Source organism: Rattus norvegicus, chromosome 1, assembly GCF_036323735.1.
Source record: "Rattus norvegicus strain BN/NHsdMcwi chromosome 1, GRCr8, whole genome shotgun sequence".
Lineage (NCBI taxonomy): Eukaryota > Metazoa > Chordata > Mammalia > Rodentia > Muridae > Rattus > Rattus norvegicus.
The window spans coordinates 91,884,981-91,901,885 of NC_086019.1; the positions used below are offsets into that span (position 1 = coordinate 91,884,981).

The 16,905-nt window shown below is 47.9% G+C and overlaps 1 protein-coding gene across 2 annotated transcripts; it reads left to right on the forward strand.

Annotated features, from left to right (window-relative positions):
- The first annotated feature begins 6,160 nt into the window (after nt 1-6,160).
- Nucleotides 6,161-9,881, forward strand: Sertad3 (SERTA domain containing 3). 2 transcript variants are annotated; one of them, NM_001017513.1, is made up of 2 exons: nt 6,161-6,230; nt 8,636-9,880. In NM_001017513.1, exon 2 carries the CDS (start codon nt 8,639-8,641, stop codon nt 9,230-9,232), a length of 594 nt encoding a protein of 197 aa, NP_001017513.1. In that variant the 5' UTR covers nt 6,161-6,230; nt 8,636-8,638; the 3' UTR covers nt 9,233-9,880. The 2 variants fall into 2 exon arrangements, with proteins under 2 accessions (NP_001017513.1, XP_006228644.1); XM_006228582.2 differs by lacking the exon at nt 6,161-6,230 and adding an exon at nt 6,237-7,280 and having other exon boundaries at nt 8,636-9,881.
- Nucleotides 9,882-16,905: the final 7,024 nt, after the last annotated feature.

The window sequence follows — 16,905 nt, forward strand, 5'->3', positions numbered from 1 at the left end:
CCTAGGAAGCGCAAGGCCCTGGGTTCGGTCCCCAGCTCCGGAAAAAAAAAAAAAAAAAAAAAAAAAAAAAAAAAAAAAAAAAGAGCACTAAGTGCTCTTCCAGAGGTCCTGAGTTCAATTCCCAGCAACCACATGGTGGCTCACAACCACCTGTAACGGGATCTGATGCCCTCTTCTGGTGTGTCTGAAGAAAGCAATAGTGTACTCGCATGTATAAAATAAATAAATACATCTTTTAAAAAATCATACAGAAGCTTCTAGGACTAGGTTAACAGACGGAGGCAGTCAGCCTAGGAGATGACAATTACATCAGGAGCATAAAAATAGCATTTGCACTCCTGCTTCAGCTTTCTGAGTACCTGAAATTGTAGGCTTGTTCTACACTGTGAAAATGTCAGTGTTTCTCTAGATTGGATGTTCTGAGTATTTCTTCTTTTACTTATTCAGTAAGAGTGTTTTGGGGTTTTGTTTTTGTTTTTTTGGTCTATGCCAATCCCTGCGTTGGGGCCCCAGTGATGACCAAGGTAACCCATGCCTCAGGTTTCCTAGCTCTCACAGAGCAGCGGGAATGATAGCTATGACCCTGCTATGACAGCCTAGATCAGCCGGAGCTTCAGAGGCTCAGGCCGGATGCAGTTCAGTCACCCAACACGCCTTGAGCTTGGTGGAAGTCGGATGTATATCCAACCTGAAGCCTGGATTAGTAAGAGTGTGCCTAAAGAAGGTTCTAGATTAGGGCAGCATTCCTGGCTAAGCAAGGGACAGAAAAGCATATGGCTCCTTTGACAAACTAAACTGTGTCCCTTTCAGTTAGTGACAAGACTACATGCCAGGCGTATAACCCCGGCACTTGGAAGAGGGAGGCAGGAGGATCATCAGTCCCAGGCCATGCTTTAATAACAGGAAATAACAACACCACCATATTAATACAGCCATTAAAGTGAAGTAGAGATGGCCAGAACTAAGGAGGTCTGCGGAGGCTGAATTGTCCAGTCATTGTAAAAAGGCTGATCTCAGCACTGACAGGATGGCTCAGCAGTTACGGGGGCTTGCTGCCAAGACTAAGGACCTGAGTTCAATCCCCAGGTCCCACATGCAAGAAGGAGCGAACCAATTCCTGTAAATTGTTTTCTGACTTCAACATATGTGCCGTGCTATGTGTTTGCCACAAATGAGGTAAATGTAGTGTGGTTGAGAAGTAATTCAGAACAAGCCAAGCTTTGCTGGCCCTGGTGACTTACAAGTGCAATCCAGCACTCATACTGCTGAGGCAGGAGGATTGGCATAGCTTTGAGTCCAGTGTAGGCTATGTAGTATTAAAGGATGAGGCTATTGCCTCAAAAAGAAAAAAAAAAAAAAAGGCCTGCAAAGGAAGTAAGGGTGCATGGGGCTCCTAGAGTTATTATATGTGTATGGGTATTTTCCCTACATGTATGTCTGTGCATGCCTGGTATCCAGTGAGATCAGAGGATGTTCAATCCTCTGGAACTGAGTTTATAGATCATTTTGAATCAACATGTGGGTGCCAGGAATTGAACCTGGGACCTCTAGATGGGCAGCCAGTTCGGTGTTACTGACACAGGGGCATTGGAGGATTGCCAGGTTAGGATGGAGAAGGAAGGGAGGTTCCCTACACTGGCAGTTCATGTGACACAGGCCTTGTAATCCCACGTCCTCGGGAGTCCAGACAGGCAGGTGGAAGGAAGAAGGAACATGAGCTACGGAGTGCGGTGGGGCCGGCCTTGAATGGGCTGACTTCCTTGAATAGGAACTGCAGAGATGGCTCAGTGTTCGAGAACACTACTGTGGCTCGTACTCATGCCATGGCGGCTCATGGCTTCATTCCCAGGGGATCCAAAGTCTTCTGTGCTCCAGACAGCCAAGTAGTGCAGGCAGGAATGTGGGCAAAACACTGAGACACAGAATTTTCTTTTGCTGGGAGGTGCTGGCTCACTCGCCTTTGATCCCAGCACTTGGGAGCCAGAGGCAGGCGGATCTCTGCGCATTTGAGGCTAGCCTGGCTACAGAGTGAGTTCTAAGACAGCCAAAGCTATTCACAGAGAATGCCTGTCTTGAAACACAACCACAAAACCTAAAAAAAAAAAAACGAAATAAGTTTTTAATTAAAATGCAATTGGGGGCGGGGGGGGAGAAAGGAAGGAATGCTGGGTGTTGTGACCTTTAATCCAAGTACTCAGGAAACAAAAGTAGGCAGATCTCTGAGTTCAAGACCAGCCTGATCTACGCAGAGAGTTCCAGGACAGCTAGGGCTACATAGGTGAGATCCTGTCTCAAAAGATAGAAAAACAGGTGGGACTATAGCTCAGAGTAGAGTGTGTAGTCTGTGCTTATCACATACAAAATCCTGGATTCAATCCCTGCTACTGGGGGAAAAAATCACTCCTTCCAACAAGTGGGGTGGGGCACACACACTGCCCATCCCATCGCCCTCCTCTTCCCATTTACCCACTCTGTCTCCTGTACCCAGTGGGAAATCCTGTGGAGTATCACACAGTGAATGCCAGGAAGATGGCGGACAGGTGCCAACCCAGAACAGCCACAAACCTAGACAAAACTGCTTCTCTTCTCTGTGAAAACTTGGCTTTACTGAGGGTCTGGAGTTTTCTCCCTGTGTGCGTTCAGAACGCCGCTATGGGGCTTTTGCTGATTGGGGGAAGGTTGTGTTGGTGGTGGTGGGTTTTGGGGGGGGAGGAGTGCGTTGAGAAGACAGAGGAACCAGCTCTCTCTGTGTAGCCCAGGCTGGCCTGGAACTCACTCTGTAGACCAGGCTGGCCTGGAACTCAGAGATCTGCCTGCCTCAGCCTCCCAAGTGCGGGGATGAAAGGCATGTGCTAGGGGTTGGGGATTTAGCTCAGTGGTAGAGCGCTTGCCTAGGAAGCGCAAGGCCCTGGGTTCGGTCCCCAGCTCCGAAAAAAAGAACCCAAAAAAAAAAAAGAAAGGCATGTGCTACCACATCCTGTTCAGGCGGCAGATTTTTGTATTTTGTTTTGTTTCCGTTTGTGTTAAAGAGCATTTATTTGTCGTGTATACCTGTACTCAAGTCACATACACATACCAGTCAGATGACAGCTTGTGGGAGTGACTTCTACTTTCCCTAGGTGCGTCTTAGTGACAAGTCCCTGACCCCACTGAGCCATCTTGCTGGCCCCCAACTGTGGTGTGGTTTTGTTTCTGCCATCTCAAATTCTCTGTCTCTACATTGCCTCTGCACTTGACAGATTTTCACTGAGTACTTGCTCTGGGCCCAGCACCCATATACTACAGACCAAGCAGAGGTAGCCTTGGAGTTTGTCCACAGGGGTCCTAGTCCAGGTGGGGCCAGGCAGAGGTTTGGGGTTTGAGTAGGGAGGTACAAGAGGCAACTGACTGTAATCCCAGGAAGGGCATCTAACATCTGGCCTCTGTTGGCACTGCATGCATGTGGTACAGACATGCATGCAAGCAAAACATTCATACATACAAAATTAAAGTAAATAAATGTAAAAAAAAAATTTAAAGAATAACTGGTAAATTGTTCTTTCCCGGTAAATGAGCCAATTCAAGCTAAATTAGAGTATATAAAGGCAGGTTTATAGGGAAACTGCTCTCGGGTGTGTTCACTGGTCCCAAGGAAGGAGGCCAGATAAGTCACCATGGGGAGACAGAGGGAAGGGGGAAGAGAGTGGGGAGAAAGGGAGGAGAGGAAGAAACAAAGAGACAGAGACAGAGAGAAAGAAGAGTACAAAATGTCTGGATGATATAGGGAAGAGCTTCTGAGGGTGAGGAAACCCAGCCCCTGGGCCTGAAAGTTCGGGGTAGAGGGCAGGGTATGCTAGGTAGGGACTGAGGGATGCTGGGAGAACCTGGAGGCCAAGTCCGCTGTGATATGTTAAATATGCACCTCAGCTGTTTGTCCTGGGTCTGAATCTGGGTATGGCAAGGAACAACTGTCGTCCTAGCCCTTGAAAGGTGGATCAGGAGTCTGAGATCATTTACATATGCATCCAGTCTTCCAGGGCCGTAGAGGTAAGGTGCTTTGCCACCAGGCCTAGTGGCTTGAAGCCCTGGCTCCCACGGGGTGGAAGAACTCTCTCAGATTGTCACCTGACCTCTTACATGCATGTCATGGTACACAAAATAAATAAGTGATATCTTTAAAACAAGTAAGTTCCCGGCCAACCTGGGCTACATGAGACCTCAACTTGAAAGCAAAAGCAAAAAGCTGGAGATGGTTCGGCGATTACCAACAGAGGGCCCAGGTTTCATTCACGGAACCTACGTGGTGGCTCACAACTGTCAGTAACTCTCCCAGGGGATCTGATGCCTTCTGACTTTTGTAGACGCCAGGTATGTATGTGGTGCACATATATATGCAGGCAAACATTTAACATGTAACATGTAACATAAACGTTTAAAACAAAGGCAAAGGGGTTGGGGATTTAGCTCAGTGGTAGAGCGCTTGCCTAGCAAGCGCAAGGCCCTGGGTTCAGTCCCCAGCTCTGAAAAAAAAAAAAAAGAAAAGAAAAGAAAACAAAGGCAAAACCAACAGAGTGGTGGTGGCTCTCAACTTTAATTCCAGCATTTGTGGGGCAGAGGTCAGATGGATCTCTACCGAGTTCAAGGGCAGACTGGTCTACAGAGTGAATTCCAGGACAACCAGAGCTACGCAGAGAAAACACTGTCTCAAAACAAAAACAAAAACCATAGAAATAAATAAACTAAACAAAGCAAAGCAAAACCTAGATGATTTATTAGAGTCTGGCTGCATCACTGCTGATAGTTTGCCTTGTATTGGACCCCTGTGATAAGGTAAGGGAGAAAAGTCCTGTGTTTATTTCTTAGAAGGTATTGGGAGCCATCTTAGAAAAACTGAAAGCACGGTGGTGAATGCCTAAATCCTAGCACCAGAAAACCGAAGTAGGAAGGTACAAGATTCCGGAACAGCTTAGGATACAGAGCAAAACCCTGTCTCAGAAAACAAACAAAAAAATAGCTGGTGGTGTATCTCAGTGATAGAGGACTCTGGCTAGCACCAGCTCGGTGTTCCGTTCCCAACACCACAAAAAACTAAGCAAAAGGGGGAAATTTCCGAGTCTGAAGGTACACACCTGCAACTCCAGGATTGAGGAGATAGAAGCGAGACATGATTAGAATTTTAAGACCAGCATTGTCTACTACACTGGAGTCCAGCTTCACGAGACTGCCTGAATCAAAAAGAACCCGAAAGTGAATCCTAGAAAACAGGAAGGAGGGTACCAGAGACCAAAGAGTGAAAAGCAAGTCAACCCTTCACTACGAAACCTTATCACACACACACACACACACACACACACACACACACACACACACACACACACACACACAAACAAAAACAGAAACAAAAAACCAAAATTTTAAATCTTAGCTCAGTCCTACGGTGCTTGTTCAAAGGCTCAAATGATAAACCCCCAAAATTAAAACAAGAAGTAAGTTTGAGTTTGTTCCCAGAGCTGCGGGCAGCCATGAGGAGTGAGCAGCAACAGGCAGACAAATACGAAGAAGGATGGAATTGCCTGGGATCCAGGAAGTCCCACCAAACAAGCCACAGACCCCTCTAGAGAAAGCACAGGCTCCGCCTACAAAACAAGTTGGGGTTGGGGAGGCAGAGCTCCGCCAGCTAAGGGGCAGGGCTGCGGTCGTTCAGGCAACGCAAGCCGCATCATTCTATTGGCTGCTGTCTGGTGCGTCATGCCCCCTCCCCCGCCCTCCGGTTTCACCCAGCCTTCGGAACTCCGGGGGGCGTGGCCTCCAGCAGCTGCCCACCCTGCAAAACCGCAAGGGAGGGGAGAATGGTGTCACCCCGTATTACTCCGCAGTGGAGTCTGGTATAAGGGGTCTGCAGTGAGACAGAGGAGTAAGAAACATAGCTGGGTCCAAAGTAGCAGTTCTGACGGCGTTACCACCTCCACCATGGAGACTCCACCCCGCCCCCTGACCAGTAGCCAACCTAAACCGGACCCGGCCCAGTGATGGTCGGGGCCTAGCATCCGTGGCTCCTCTTAGCCAATGGTGCCCCGCGGCGGGCAGGATTCCAACCAATCGTGGCTTGCGACTGGACTCCGGGGAGGAGCCGAGTGGCCCCGGGCCAGACCCAGAGGCCCGGGGAAAGTGAGCCGGACTCCTACCCAGCACTGGTGGGACTCAACGCTGCAGGTTTGTCGAAGGTAGTCGTGGCGACCCTGGCAGCCGAGGTGAGGAGTGGCCGCCTGTGTGAGATTTTCCTGGAGTTAGAGGAGGAGGGGGGCGCGCTCCCGTGGTAGGCGGAAGCGGGGTATCCCGAGTGGAGAGAGATTGGTGTGACTGATGGGCACTGGATGGTGGAAGGCTGGAGAGTGAATTCCAGCATCAGTACTGAAGGGGAAGCAGTATTATTCAGAAGGAGTTGGAGTCTGGAGAAGCAGAAGAACGGAGAAAGAACTTTGGAGGCACGAATCGGAGAATAGGACAGTTTGGGTCTCGAAGAACGGGCTGAGTCTGGAGTTGAACGGTGTTCTGGAGAAAGAGAACGTTTCAAGGCTAAGATGTGAAGCATTTAGAGGGACCCGGGAACTAAAGGCATTGAGCATTGGATTCTGAGACGCGGTCGTGAGATGGGAATGCCGGAGAGAGTTACTGACGGGGTCTTGGAGCCGGGCTGGGAGTTTGGAAAGTAAAGCCCAGAGTCACTTGAAAGTGCAGCCGAATTAGGGGAGGTTCGGGACAAGGTCTCAGAATTGGGATACCCAGTTTCGCCAGCGGAACTATGTACCCGAGAGTTATTTATCGTCTTTGGGCGATGTGATGGGGTTTGAGTCTCTGCACACCGAGGACAGTTTGGGGAAGAGTCCAGAACTTTCTGGGGTGATAGGGACCCAGAGAAAGCAGGTTTTCCGACTGAAGTCTGGTGGGGGAGGGGCGCTGGGGCGTGGAGCTCAGATTCGCCGCCCCGAAGGCAGTAGAGGGCGGGGCTCGGCGGCCACTGGGCTGCTGGAGGTCCGGGTTCCCTTCCCCCATCGCTGGAGCTCCAGTACGCATGCTCAGGGAGGGCGGGTCTGTCCAGCCTCTTGGGTGTGCTGGGCCTTCTGGGGATTGTAGTTTGAACGCGACAACAGAAGCTCTACCTGGCGGCTCTGGGTCCACAGTTCCCAGAAGGCCCCGAGGATACATTGAAGTGTTCTTGGTTCTGGTCTAGCGAACCAGGGAAGGGCGGTGCCTAAAAGAGAAGATTTGGTTGGACTGGTCGCTAGAGGGTGCAGTTTGAGGTTAGTTTCGTTCTAGTTGGCTTTCCTTTGGGTCGGAGTTTGGGAAAGGCTCCCTCTTTTGAGAGGTCCTAGACTTAATTGAAGGAAGCAGGTATGGACAGAAATATTCTTGAAAAAAGAAGAAAAAAAAGAATTTCAACACGCAACTGAGCGTGGTCTCACACATATTTAATCCCAGCTGTCAGGGAGGTGGAAAAGGAAGTACGATATGAGTTTGAAGTTAACCTGATCCACATAGGGAGTTCCAGAACTATACAGAGAAACCCTGTCTAGATTAGAACCAAAATAAAACAAAAACCTGAGGTTCAGAGTTGTGACACCAGATCTTGCCAAGATCACAGTGTCTTGAAAGACAATATCAAGATCTATTGAGACGAGAGTTAAGATCTTCACTTTCCAAATGTTGAAATTGATTACCATAGCGTCAATTCAACATTGTGCCTACGAGTAAGTGATATTCAAGCTATGCTCAGGTGTTTTTGTGATTTGTTTTAGGGGTTTTGTTTTTCTGAGAAAGGTTTGTCTGACCATGTGACTATGCCTGGCCTGAAACTGGCTATGTATGTCCACCAGACTGCTCTTGACTTACAAAATTCTACCTGCCTCTGCCTCTGCCTCCTGGGTGCTGAAATTAATGGCATAGAACACCATCCGCAAACTGTTTTCTGTATATCTTCCTATTTTTAATTTTATGTGTATGGGTGTTTAGCCTGCATGTTTGTCTGGGCACTATGTGTGTGCTTGGTGCCAAAGGAGGCCAAGAGAAGCCAAAGTGGAATTTTAGGCAGTTATGAACCATCCGTGTGGGTTTTGGGAATCAAACTCGGGTCCTCTAGAAGAGCAGCCAATGCTCGTAAACACTCAACAATTTCTCTTTTCTTTTTTTTTTTTTTTTTTTTTTTCGGAGCTGGGACCGAACCCAGGGCCTTGCGCTTGCTGGGCAAGCGCTCTACCACTAAGCTAAATCCCCAACCCAGCAATTTCTCAAGCTCCCTTTATTTTTCAGACACTACTTAGCTGAGGATGACCTTGAACTCTGAACTCTCTGCCTCCTTAATACAGAGGTTACAGTTACAGGCATCTCTCCACCCTCACTGCTGCCTGCTTCTCCTCTGTGTCCTGCCCCCCCTCCCCAACAACCCTACCTGCTTCCTGTTCTCTCAGTCACATCGAATGCATTAATTCACCCATTCTTAGCCTTGTCGGATTCTGACTGTGTGCACTTTAGAGGTTCTGATACACACACACACACACACACACACACACACACACACACACACACTTCGCATAGCTGCACAGGCGTACTTGAAAAGGTGGGAGCCCAAGGTATCTGACTCGACTCCCTTTTCCCACAGGACATGGGAGGCTTAAAGAGGAAACATTCTGATTTGGAAGAGGAGGAGGAGGATGAGAAGTGGGACTGGAGTCCAACTGCTCTTCGGAGCTACCAGCAAGCCCTGCTCCGAATCTCTCTGGACAAAGTCCAGCGCAGCCTGGGCCCCAGAGCACCCAGCCTCCGCAGGCACGTCCTTATCCACAACACGCTCCAGCAGCTCCAGGCTGCCATTCGCCTAGCTCCAGCACCAGCCCTGCCCCCAGAGCCGCTCTTCCTGGGTGAAGAAGATTTCTCCCTGTCCACCACCATTGGCTCTATCCTCAGGGAGCTGGATACATCCACGGACGAGCTGGAACCACCTCTGAATCCAGCAGCCTCCCCAGGTCCCCACGATGAGATCATGTCCCAGGCTGATCCTGTGTTCTTAGAAGCTCTGAGCTCCCGGTACCTGGGAGACTCTGGCCTGGATGACTTCTTTTTGGACATTGATACGTCTGCGGTGGAAAGGGACACTGCACTTCCACCTCCAGAGCCACCTCACAGCCTCTTCTGTAGCCCAGGGTCCTGGGAGTGGAATGAATTGGACCACATCATGGAAATCATACTGGGATCCTAAAACTGATGGGGTCCTTCCAGACAGCAGCCTCAGTGGGCTGGGTCCTTAGATGGGACTCTTGTATGGGTGTTTGGCAGAGGCTCTCAACAGTAACTGTGTGGCCTCCTTTCCTTCTATGTCAGGATTCCACAAACTGTCCTGCATGTGTGCGTGTCTGGTTACCACAGCCTTCCGTGAAGGTGCCTCTTCCTGGATTAATTTATCTCTTCCAAATGCCTTAAGGAGACTCTGTCTCAGGGAGTCTTGATTCCTCACTTACACATTTCTTCTGCCTCCAGTTCCCACTGCCCTTATGACCACTAGGGTCTCAGGGAAGATAAAAAAGGGTGATGGGTGGGCTGCCTCTCCAGGGAGGGGGAGGAGCCGGGCTCCTCCTGACAGGCTCCGCCTCTTGGCAGGACCCTAGTCCCAGCAGCCTCCTGATTCATAACCAGGCCGGACCTTGTGCAATAGGGCAGAAATCTACCAGCTCCAAGCCGTGCTACTTAAGAAGAAAGAGAAGGTGGGGTTTGTAGTGGCGTTTGTTTTTTGTTTTTTGAGTGAGGTTTTTTTGTTGTTGTTCTTGTTTTGTTTTTTGTTTTTGTTTTTTGTTTGGTTCGGTTTTTTGTTTTTTGTTTTTTTTTTTCTAATAAAAGCATTTTGGAATGATTGGAATCGTAATTAAATCTGTAAACATCTCTGGGTGATCTGTACAAGAGCCTGCTAAGTTTCTGGAATACTTAACGTCCTTTCCTTAACAAAAATGGGGCAAGTGTAACATAAATGTAACATTGTATAAAGTGTAACAGTTACTGGTTTGCTTAAGGATGCTGTCAGAACCACTTTATGCAAACTAAATCCTTTAATCCTCGGGATTAGAAAGAAATAGTTACTGTGTCATATTTTACATTTGCATAGGGGAAACCTCAAACTTACAGAGTTGAATGAAGTCTTGCTAAGTTTATACTAAGCCCTGGGGTTGACCCCTATCTGAAAAAACAAAAACAAAAACGTTTTGTTTGAAACAGTCTCACAGTGTAGTCCCAACCGTCCTTAAACTCACTGAGATAGGTCCAATTGCCTCTGCCTCCCAAGTGATACACACCAGCACCTTGCTAAAATAGACAATAAGAGGTAAGAACAATAAAGGTAAGAATCAACTCTGCTGATCCCTGCAGCTACGTCTTCTGTTTGAATACTAGCCAGCCCAGAACATGGTGGACAAGCATGTTAGGCACGTTATTGCTAAGCCATTCTCTACAAGTGAACTTTAGGCAAGTACCCTTCAGGTGAGCAGTGCTCTCAGCCCTTCACTAGGAGAGCTCACACAGGCGCTCTGCTGCCGTGGTGGGGCCTCAATAATAGCCTGTTTACCACAGTGTTTATGATCCTCTCCAGTGGACTGAAAGCCAGTCATATGTGCGTGGGGTGGGTGTGTGCGAGGAGCATGTGTCACAGGCTGGAGCTCTTAGGAACTGAAAAGTCCTAAAATTTGTTTTGGAATGTGCTCTTGAGGCCCAAAAGGAAAGCAAAATGCCCAAAGACCCTCGAGGACCTGTGAACACAAATCTCTAAGATCCTGTTCTTGGAAGCCACACCAAGTTCAGGTTCAGGAATTCACCTCTGGCTTGAGAGGTCCAAAGTGAGGCTGTGAAGAGTGAGGATAAGGAAAAGGGAGGTCAGGGAAGGAGTGTCACATGTCATTGCCCTGCCCATGCCCAAGTGAATGTACCCTACGTTAGGGACTTTTCTGGAAGGGTTACATGGCAAAGATGGGGGTTTTTGTGGTTTCTTGGCTTTCCAACAGATACTGCCTTCGGGTAAGGTGGGGGCATGGCCTTGTATCTAAGAAAGTACTCAGGTTATCTGAAAGTAAGACCAATTCAAAGAAGGATGAGGACACTGAAAAAGTGTCTTAAAAAGTCTGTATCTGGTCTGGAGAGATGGCTCAGTGGTTAAGAGGACTGACTGCTCTTCAAGAGTCCTGAGTTCAAATCCCAGCAACCACATGGTGGCTCACAACCATCTGTAGTGAGATCTGATGCCCTCTTCTGGTGTGTCTGAAGACAGCTACAGTGTACTCATATAATAAATAAGTACATCTTTTAAAAAAAGTTTAAGGGGTTGGGGATTTTGCTCAGTGGTAGAGCGCTTGCCTAGCAAGCACAAGGCCCTGGGTTTGGTCCCCAGCTCCGGGGGGGGGGAAAAGTTTTAAAAAAAAAGTCTGTATCCTAGGTTCGAGAGATGACTCAACGATTAAAAGCACTGACTGCTCTTCCAGAGGTCCTGAGTTCAATTCCCAGCACCCACATGGTGGCTCACAACCATCTGAAATGGGATCCGATGCCTTCTTCTGGTGTGTCTGAAGACAGCTACAGTGTATTCATATACATGAAATAAATAAATTTATAAAAAATCTGTATCCCAAAATGACTTCCATGCAAGGTGTGATGATACCCACCTTTAATCCCAACCTTTGGGAGTCAGAGACAGACAGGCCACTGGCTCTATTGGCCAGGCTGGACTCAAACTCACTCACATAGATCCACCTGCCTCTGCCTCCTGTGGGCTGGGATTAAAGGCTTGAGCCCACACATTTGGCTTTTTTGATTGCTTGATTTTCTTAATAGCATCTGTGCAACCCCAGATTACTTATTATCCGTTCATGGTTAGCCTCCAACACTACCAGACACCCTCAGAGGAGGGACTATGTGGGACTTTGCCCAGTTGTGCTCTCCCCACCTCCGGTGCTAGACACTGCTGGGTGCTCAAAAACCGCTGGGGTGAGAAAATGGCTCTGTGAGTTAAACACTTGTCATGCAAGCATAAAGACCTGAACTTGGCTCCCCGTGTGGCAGCCACTTCTAGTCCCAGCATTCAGGATCTAGAGATGGGGGACCCTCAAAGCAAGCTGGCTAGCCAGATCAGCCAGAGTCAGTCTGTGAGCCCCACAGTCAGTGAAAGGCCCTGGAGACTGATAGAGGAAACATCCAGTGTTGACTTCTGACTTCCACAAGCATATAAACACACGTTTGTGCACCCTATACATATAAACATGAATACAACATACACACACAAAAACAAAAATTGTTAACATAAAAATGAACTCCAGGAACTCCAGGCCTGGTAAAATGGCCATGCCTCCCTCTCCCCTCTTTGGATATGCACCCTTACTTTGGGGAATCAACACCTCCAGATCTGAATGGTTGGGGCTGGGGTGAAGGTGTATGCCTTTCAGTTAAGCGTACTAGAAACTGGAAACAGGAAGATCATGAGTTCTAGAAGGGAAGAGACAGTGTTTGGGGAGGAGTCAGGGATACTATTTAGATGAGGTGACCAAAGATGGGCTCATGGACAGGGTACCATCTGGATAAAGTCCTGCAAGCGGTGAAGGATAAGCCAAGCTAGGGGAACAACCCGTGCAAAAGGCCCTGAAGTCAGAGCATGCACAGAACTTGTCAGCCAGTGTTGCTGCAGCAGCATGAGCAAGGGGACTGAACATCAGGAGAGATCAGAGGGTGAGGGCCATCATGTAGGGGCTAGAGGCTGTCCGACTGGGAAGACTTTAGTTTTGCTTCCAGCAGAGAGGGAAGCGGTGTTCAGCAAAGGCAATGAGATCTGACTCACTTTTTTCTTGGAAGTCTTTTTACTTCCCTAAAGCAAGTGAGAGAAGCCAGGCATTGTGGCACCAACCTTGTCATGCCAGCACCTGGGAGATGGGCAGGAGGATGGCCAGTAAGTCTAGTTTACTCATAGAGAACATGTTCAGAAAACAAAAAAAAAAAAAAAAACTAAGACAAAAACAAAACAAAAAACAAACACCAGAGGAGGAGGAGGTGAGAAAGAAGGAAGATGAGGAGGGAGAGGAATAATTCTGGAGCTTGCTAGTAGCAACCAGCCAATCTAAGAAACAACCCCCAATTTCCAGGTGAACATATAGAGGCTCAGAGCGGCCTGGCTCCTTCCCTAATTAAGAACTGGCCCCAGAAGTGGAAAGGCTGGCCCTGCAGAGGGACAAACCCCAAAGGCCAGAGTCCACCTTTCCCCAACTCGTCCTCCCCAACGGGACTTCAGTGGGGGATGGGCCGCCGAGGTCCTGGGCGTGGCCCTAAAGCCGAGTCCCACCCACCTGCCCACCCTCAGAACGTGCTGGCCAGCGGGCAGGAGACCTAGGAAGCAGCAGCAGAGGCCTGCAGCCGGCCTGGCGCCTCCTCCCTCCCCAGGGGCCGGGTGGGGTGGCAGGCTAGGGGCGGGACACTCCCCCGACCATCATCCTCCCCTCCCTCTGTGCCTCCCTCCCTCTGTGCCTCCCTCCCCGGCTGGCGAAGTTTCCCCCTTTCCCTGGCCTGCCAAGCCCAGTGGCTTAGCCTCTAGTTTCATTTCTCAAGGTCCAGCCCCCCTCTCCTCCTCTCCCTCCCCCAACCTCGTTGAATGTGAGTCCCTGCCCCAAAATGTCACCTCCCACGGACCACCCTGGTGGCAGGCCCCTCTCCCTAGTACTCTGCCATCCCACCCTGTTCAAGTTACAAGTTACTTATCAGAGGCAGAAATTCTTTTCTTTTCCTTTCTTTTCTCTCTTCCTCACATCTTTCTTTTTTTCTTTCTTTCTCTTCAAGGGTCTTGTCATCTCACTTTGTTGAACATGGACAAAGGTCTAAAACTTGTAGCAATTTCTCCTACTTCCTCTCTGGGCGTTCCCAGGCCAGTTCGACCGGCCTACCTCTCTGACAAACAGCACCTCAGGGTCTTGCCCTGACTCTACTCTATGCTATGAATTCTTCCCCAGCATTCTTCCTCTCTCACGTTGCTGACAAGTCTCTGCTTAAATGTCATTTCTTAGTCCAGGCGTTCTCAACCTGTGGATCCATAACCCTTTTGGGGGTCAAATGACCCTTTCATAAGAGGGGGGGGTCACCTAAAACTATCAGAAAATAGATATTTACATTATGACTCACAACAGCAGCAAACTTCCAGTTATAAAGTAGAAACGAAAATAATTTTATGGGGTTGGGGATTTAGCTCAGTGGTAGAGCGCTTGCCTAGGAAGTGCAAGGCCCTGGGTTCGGTCCCCAGCTCCGGAAAAAAAAAAAGAACAAAAAAAAAAGAAAAGAAAAGAAAATAATTTTATGGGCAGGGCAGTGTTGGCTCATGCCTTTACTCCCAAGGCTTGTGGAAGGCAGAGGCAGGTGGATCTCTGTATTCAAAGCCAGCCTGGTCTACAGAGTGAGTTCCAGGAAAGCCAGGGCAACACAGACCCTGTTGAAAACCCTGTCTTGAAATACCAAACAAGACTAAACCAACCAACCAAACAAACAAACAAGCAAAAAACAAACCCCAAAAAAGAAAGAAATTGTTATGGCTGGGGGTCACCACAGCATGTATTAAAGGGTCACAGCATTAGAACCACTGTCCTAGTCTTATATCCTAGCACTGGAGAGATAAATGCTAGAGGGTCAGAGCTTACAGATCATTCTCGACAACACAGTTTTAGGCCAGCCTGGACTACAGACCCTGTATTAAGCAAGCCATCAAATGCCATGACTTGAGATATACTCATTCTCTACTCCAAATTGCACACCTTTTATTATTTATATTTATTTGTTTGTTTGTTCATTTGTTTTATTTGGGCTGGGGGTGTGGGCTTTAAAAAAAAACAAACCACTGTAGCTGAAGCTAGCTTTTAATTCCTGAACCTCCAGCTACTGGAACTACTGGAGTGTTGGAGTGTTACCACACCTGGCTTTACTTTAGACAGTGATGTTTGGTTATGAGTCCAGCCTTTAATGGCTTAGCCATCTCTCCAGTACTATTTTATTTAGGTTTCTTTTCTTTTCTCTCCCTTTCTTTCTCTCTCCCTCCCCTGCCCCCTCTTTTGAGACAGAGTTTCTCTGTGTAGCCCTAGCTGTCCTGGAACTAGCTAGCTCTGTAGACCAGGCTAAAGGCATGGGACATCACTGCCTTGTGTATCTTGGATTTTTATTGGGGGTGGAGGGTGGGGGGTATAGAGTCTAGCTGTCTAACCTGAGCTTACTTTAAACTGTGCCTCGGCTTCCTGGATAGTAGGACTACGATAGTCAACTTAGCTAAGTTTCCTTTGTCTTTGCCCTCTCCCCTGACCCAAAAAATACACGACCATGTAGCCTATGCAGGGTTGTTATGTTTGTTGTATACAGACCATCCATAAGACACACTCAATTGATATATATTAAATAAATGGCTTCTGTTTTAGGGTTTCCATTGCTGTGAAGAAATACCGTGACCAAGGCAACCCAGTCCAGTATCATCAAGGCGGGAACATGGCAGTATGTGGGCAGACACGGTGCTACAGAAGGAGCTGAGAGTTCTACATCTTGGCATAAAGGCAGCCAAAGGAAGACTGCCTTCTAGGTAGCCAGGAGAAGCTCACCCCCACAGTGACACACTTCCTCCCATAAGGCCACATCTCCTAAACATGCCACTCCCTGGGCTAAGCATATTCAAATCTCCTCAGGTCTCATTAGCTGTTTAGTATGTGGTCTGTAGTGAACCACTTGAGCTGTTAGCTGTGTTTTTTTTTTGTTATTATTATTATTATTATTATTATTATTATTATTATTAAACATCTTTGTGCTATAAAGCACACGCTAACCTTGAACTCATGATTCTCTTGCCTCTGCTTTGTGCAGGCTGGAATGACAGCAATGTGCCACCATGCTGAGCTCTTCCTGAGCCTCTTATTGGCTAGGCCGTGAAAATAGATTGTGTAGAGAATTATATGCATTTACCTACCAGGATCCCTCCGGATTCCAATTGGAATTGTTATTCTCTTTTGATATTATTTCTTTTCTTTTCTTTTTTTTTTTTTTCCGGAGCTGAGGACCGAACCCAGGGCCTTGCGCTTGCTAGGCAAGCACTCTACCACTGAGCTAAATCCCCAACCCCTTGATATTATTTCAAAGCAACTACCACTCTCTTTTTTATTTATTTCATTTATTTATTTGTTTATTTTTTTTTCTTTTCTTTTTTTCGGAGCTGGGGACCAAACCCAGGGCCTTGCGCTTGCTAGACAAGCGCTCTACCACTGAGCTAAATCCCCAACCCCTATTTTTTGTTTTTTGTTTTTTTGTTTTATTTATTTATTTATTTATTTATTTTTATTCATTTATTATATATAAGTACACTGTAGCTGTCTTCAGACACACCAGAAGAGGGCATCGGGTCTCCTTACAGATGGTTGTGAGCCATCATGTGGTTGCTGGGAATTGAACTCAGGACCTCTGGAAGAGCAGTCAGTGCTCTTAACCGCTGAGCCATCTCTCCAGCCCCTATTTTTTGTTTTTTAAGACAGGGTTTCTTTGTGCAGTCCTGGCTGTCCTACAGTTCATTCTGGAGACCAGGCTGTAGTCTTGCCTGTAGTTCCACCTACCTCTGCCTCCTAGGTGCCTGGTACCCACAAAAGCCAGAATATGGCATCTGACTCCCTAGAACTGGAATATAGATTGTTGTTGAACTACTGTGTGGGTGCTGGGAATCAAACCCATGTCTTCTGGAAGAGCAGACAGTGCTCTTAACAGATGACTCACCTCTCCAGCTTCACAGACTAGCTCCTTGGTTTGTTCGTTTGTTTGCTTGTTTGTTTTTCAAGACAGGGTTTCTTCATGGAGCCCTGGGGACAGACCTTAGCTTGTCACTCAGCAGCACCAGTGCCTTTAACC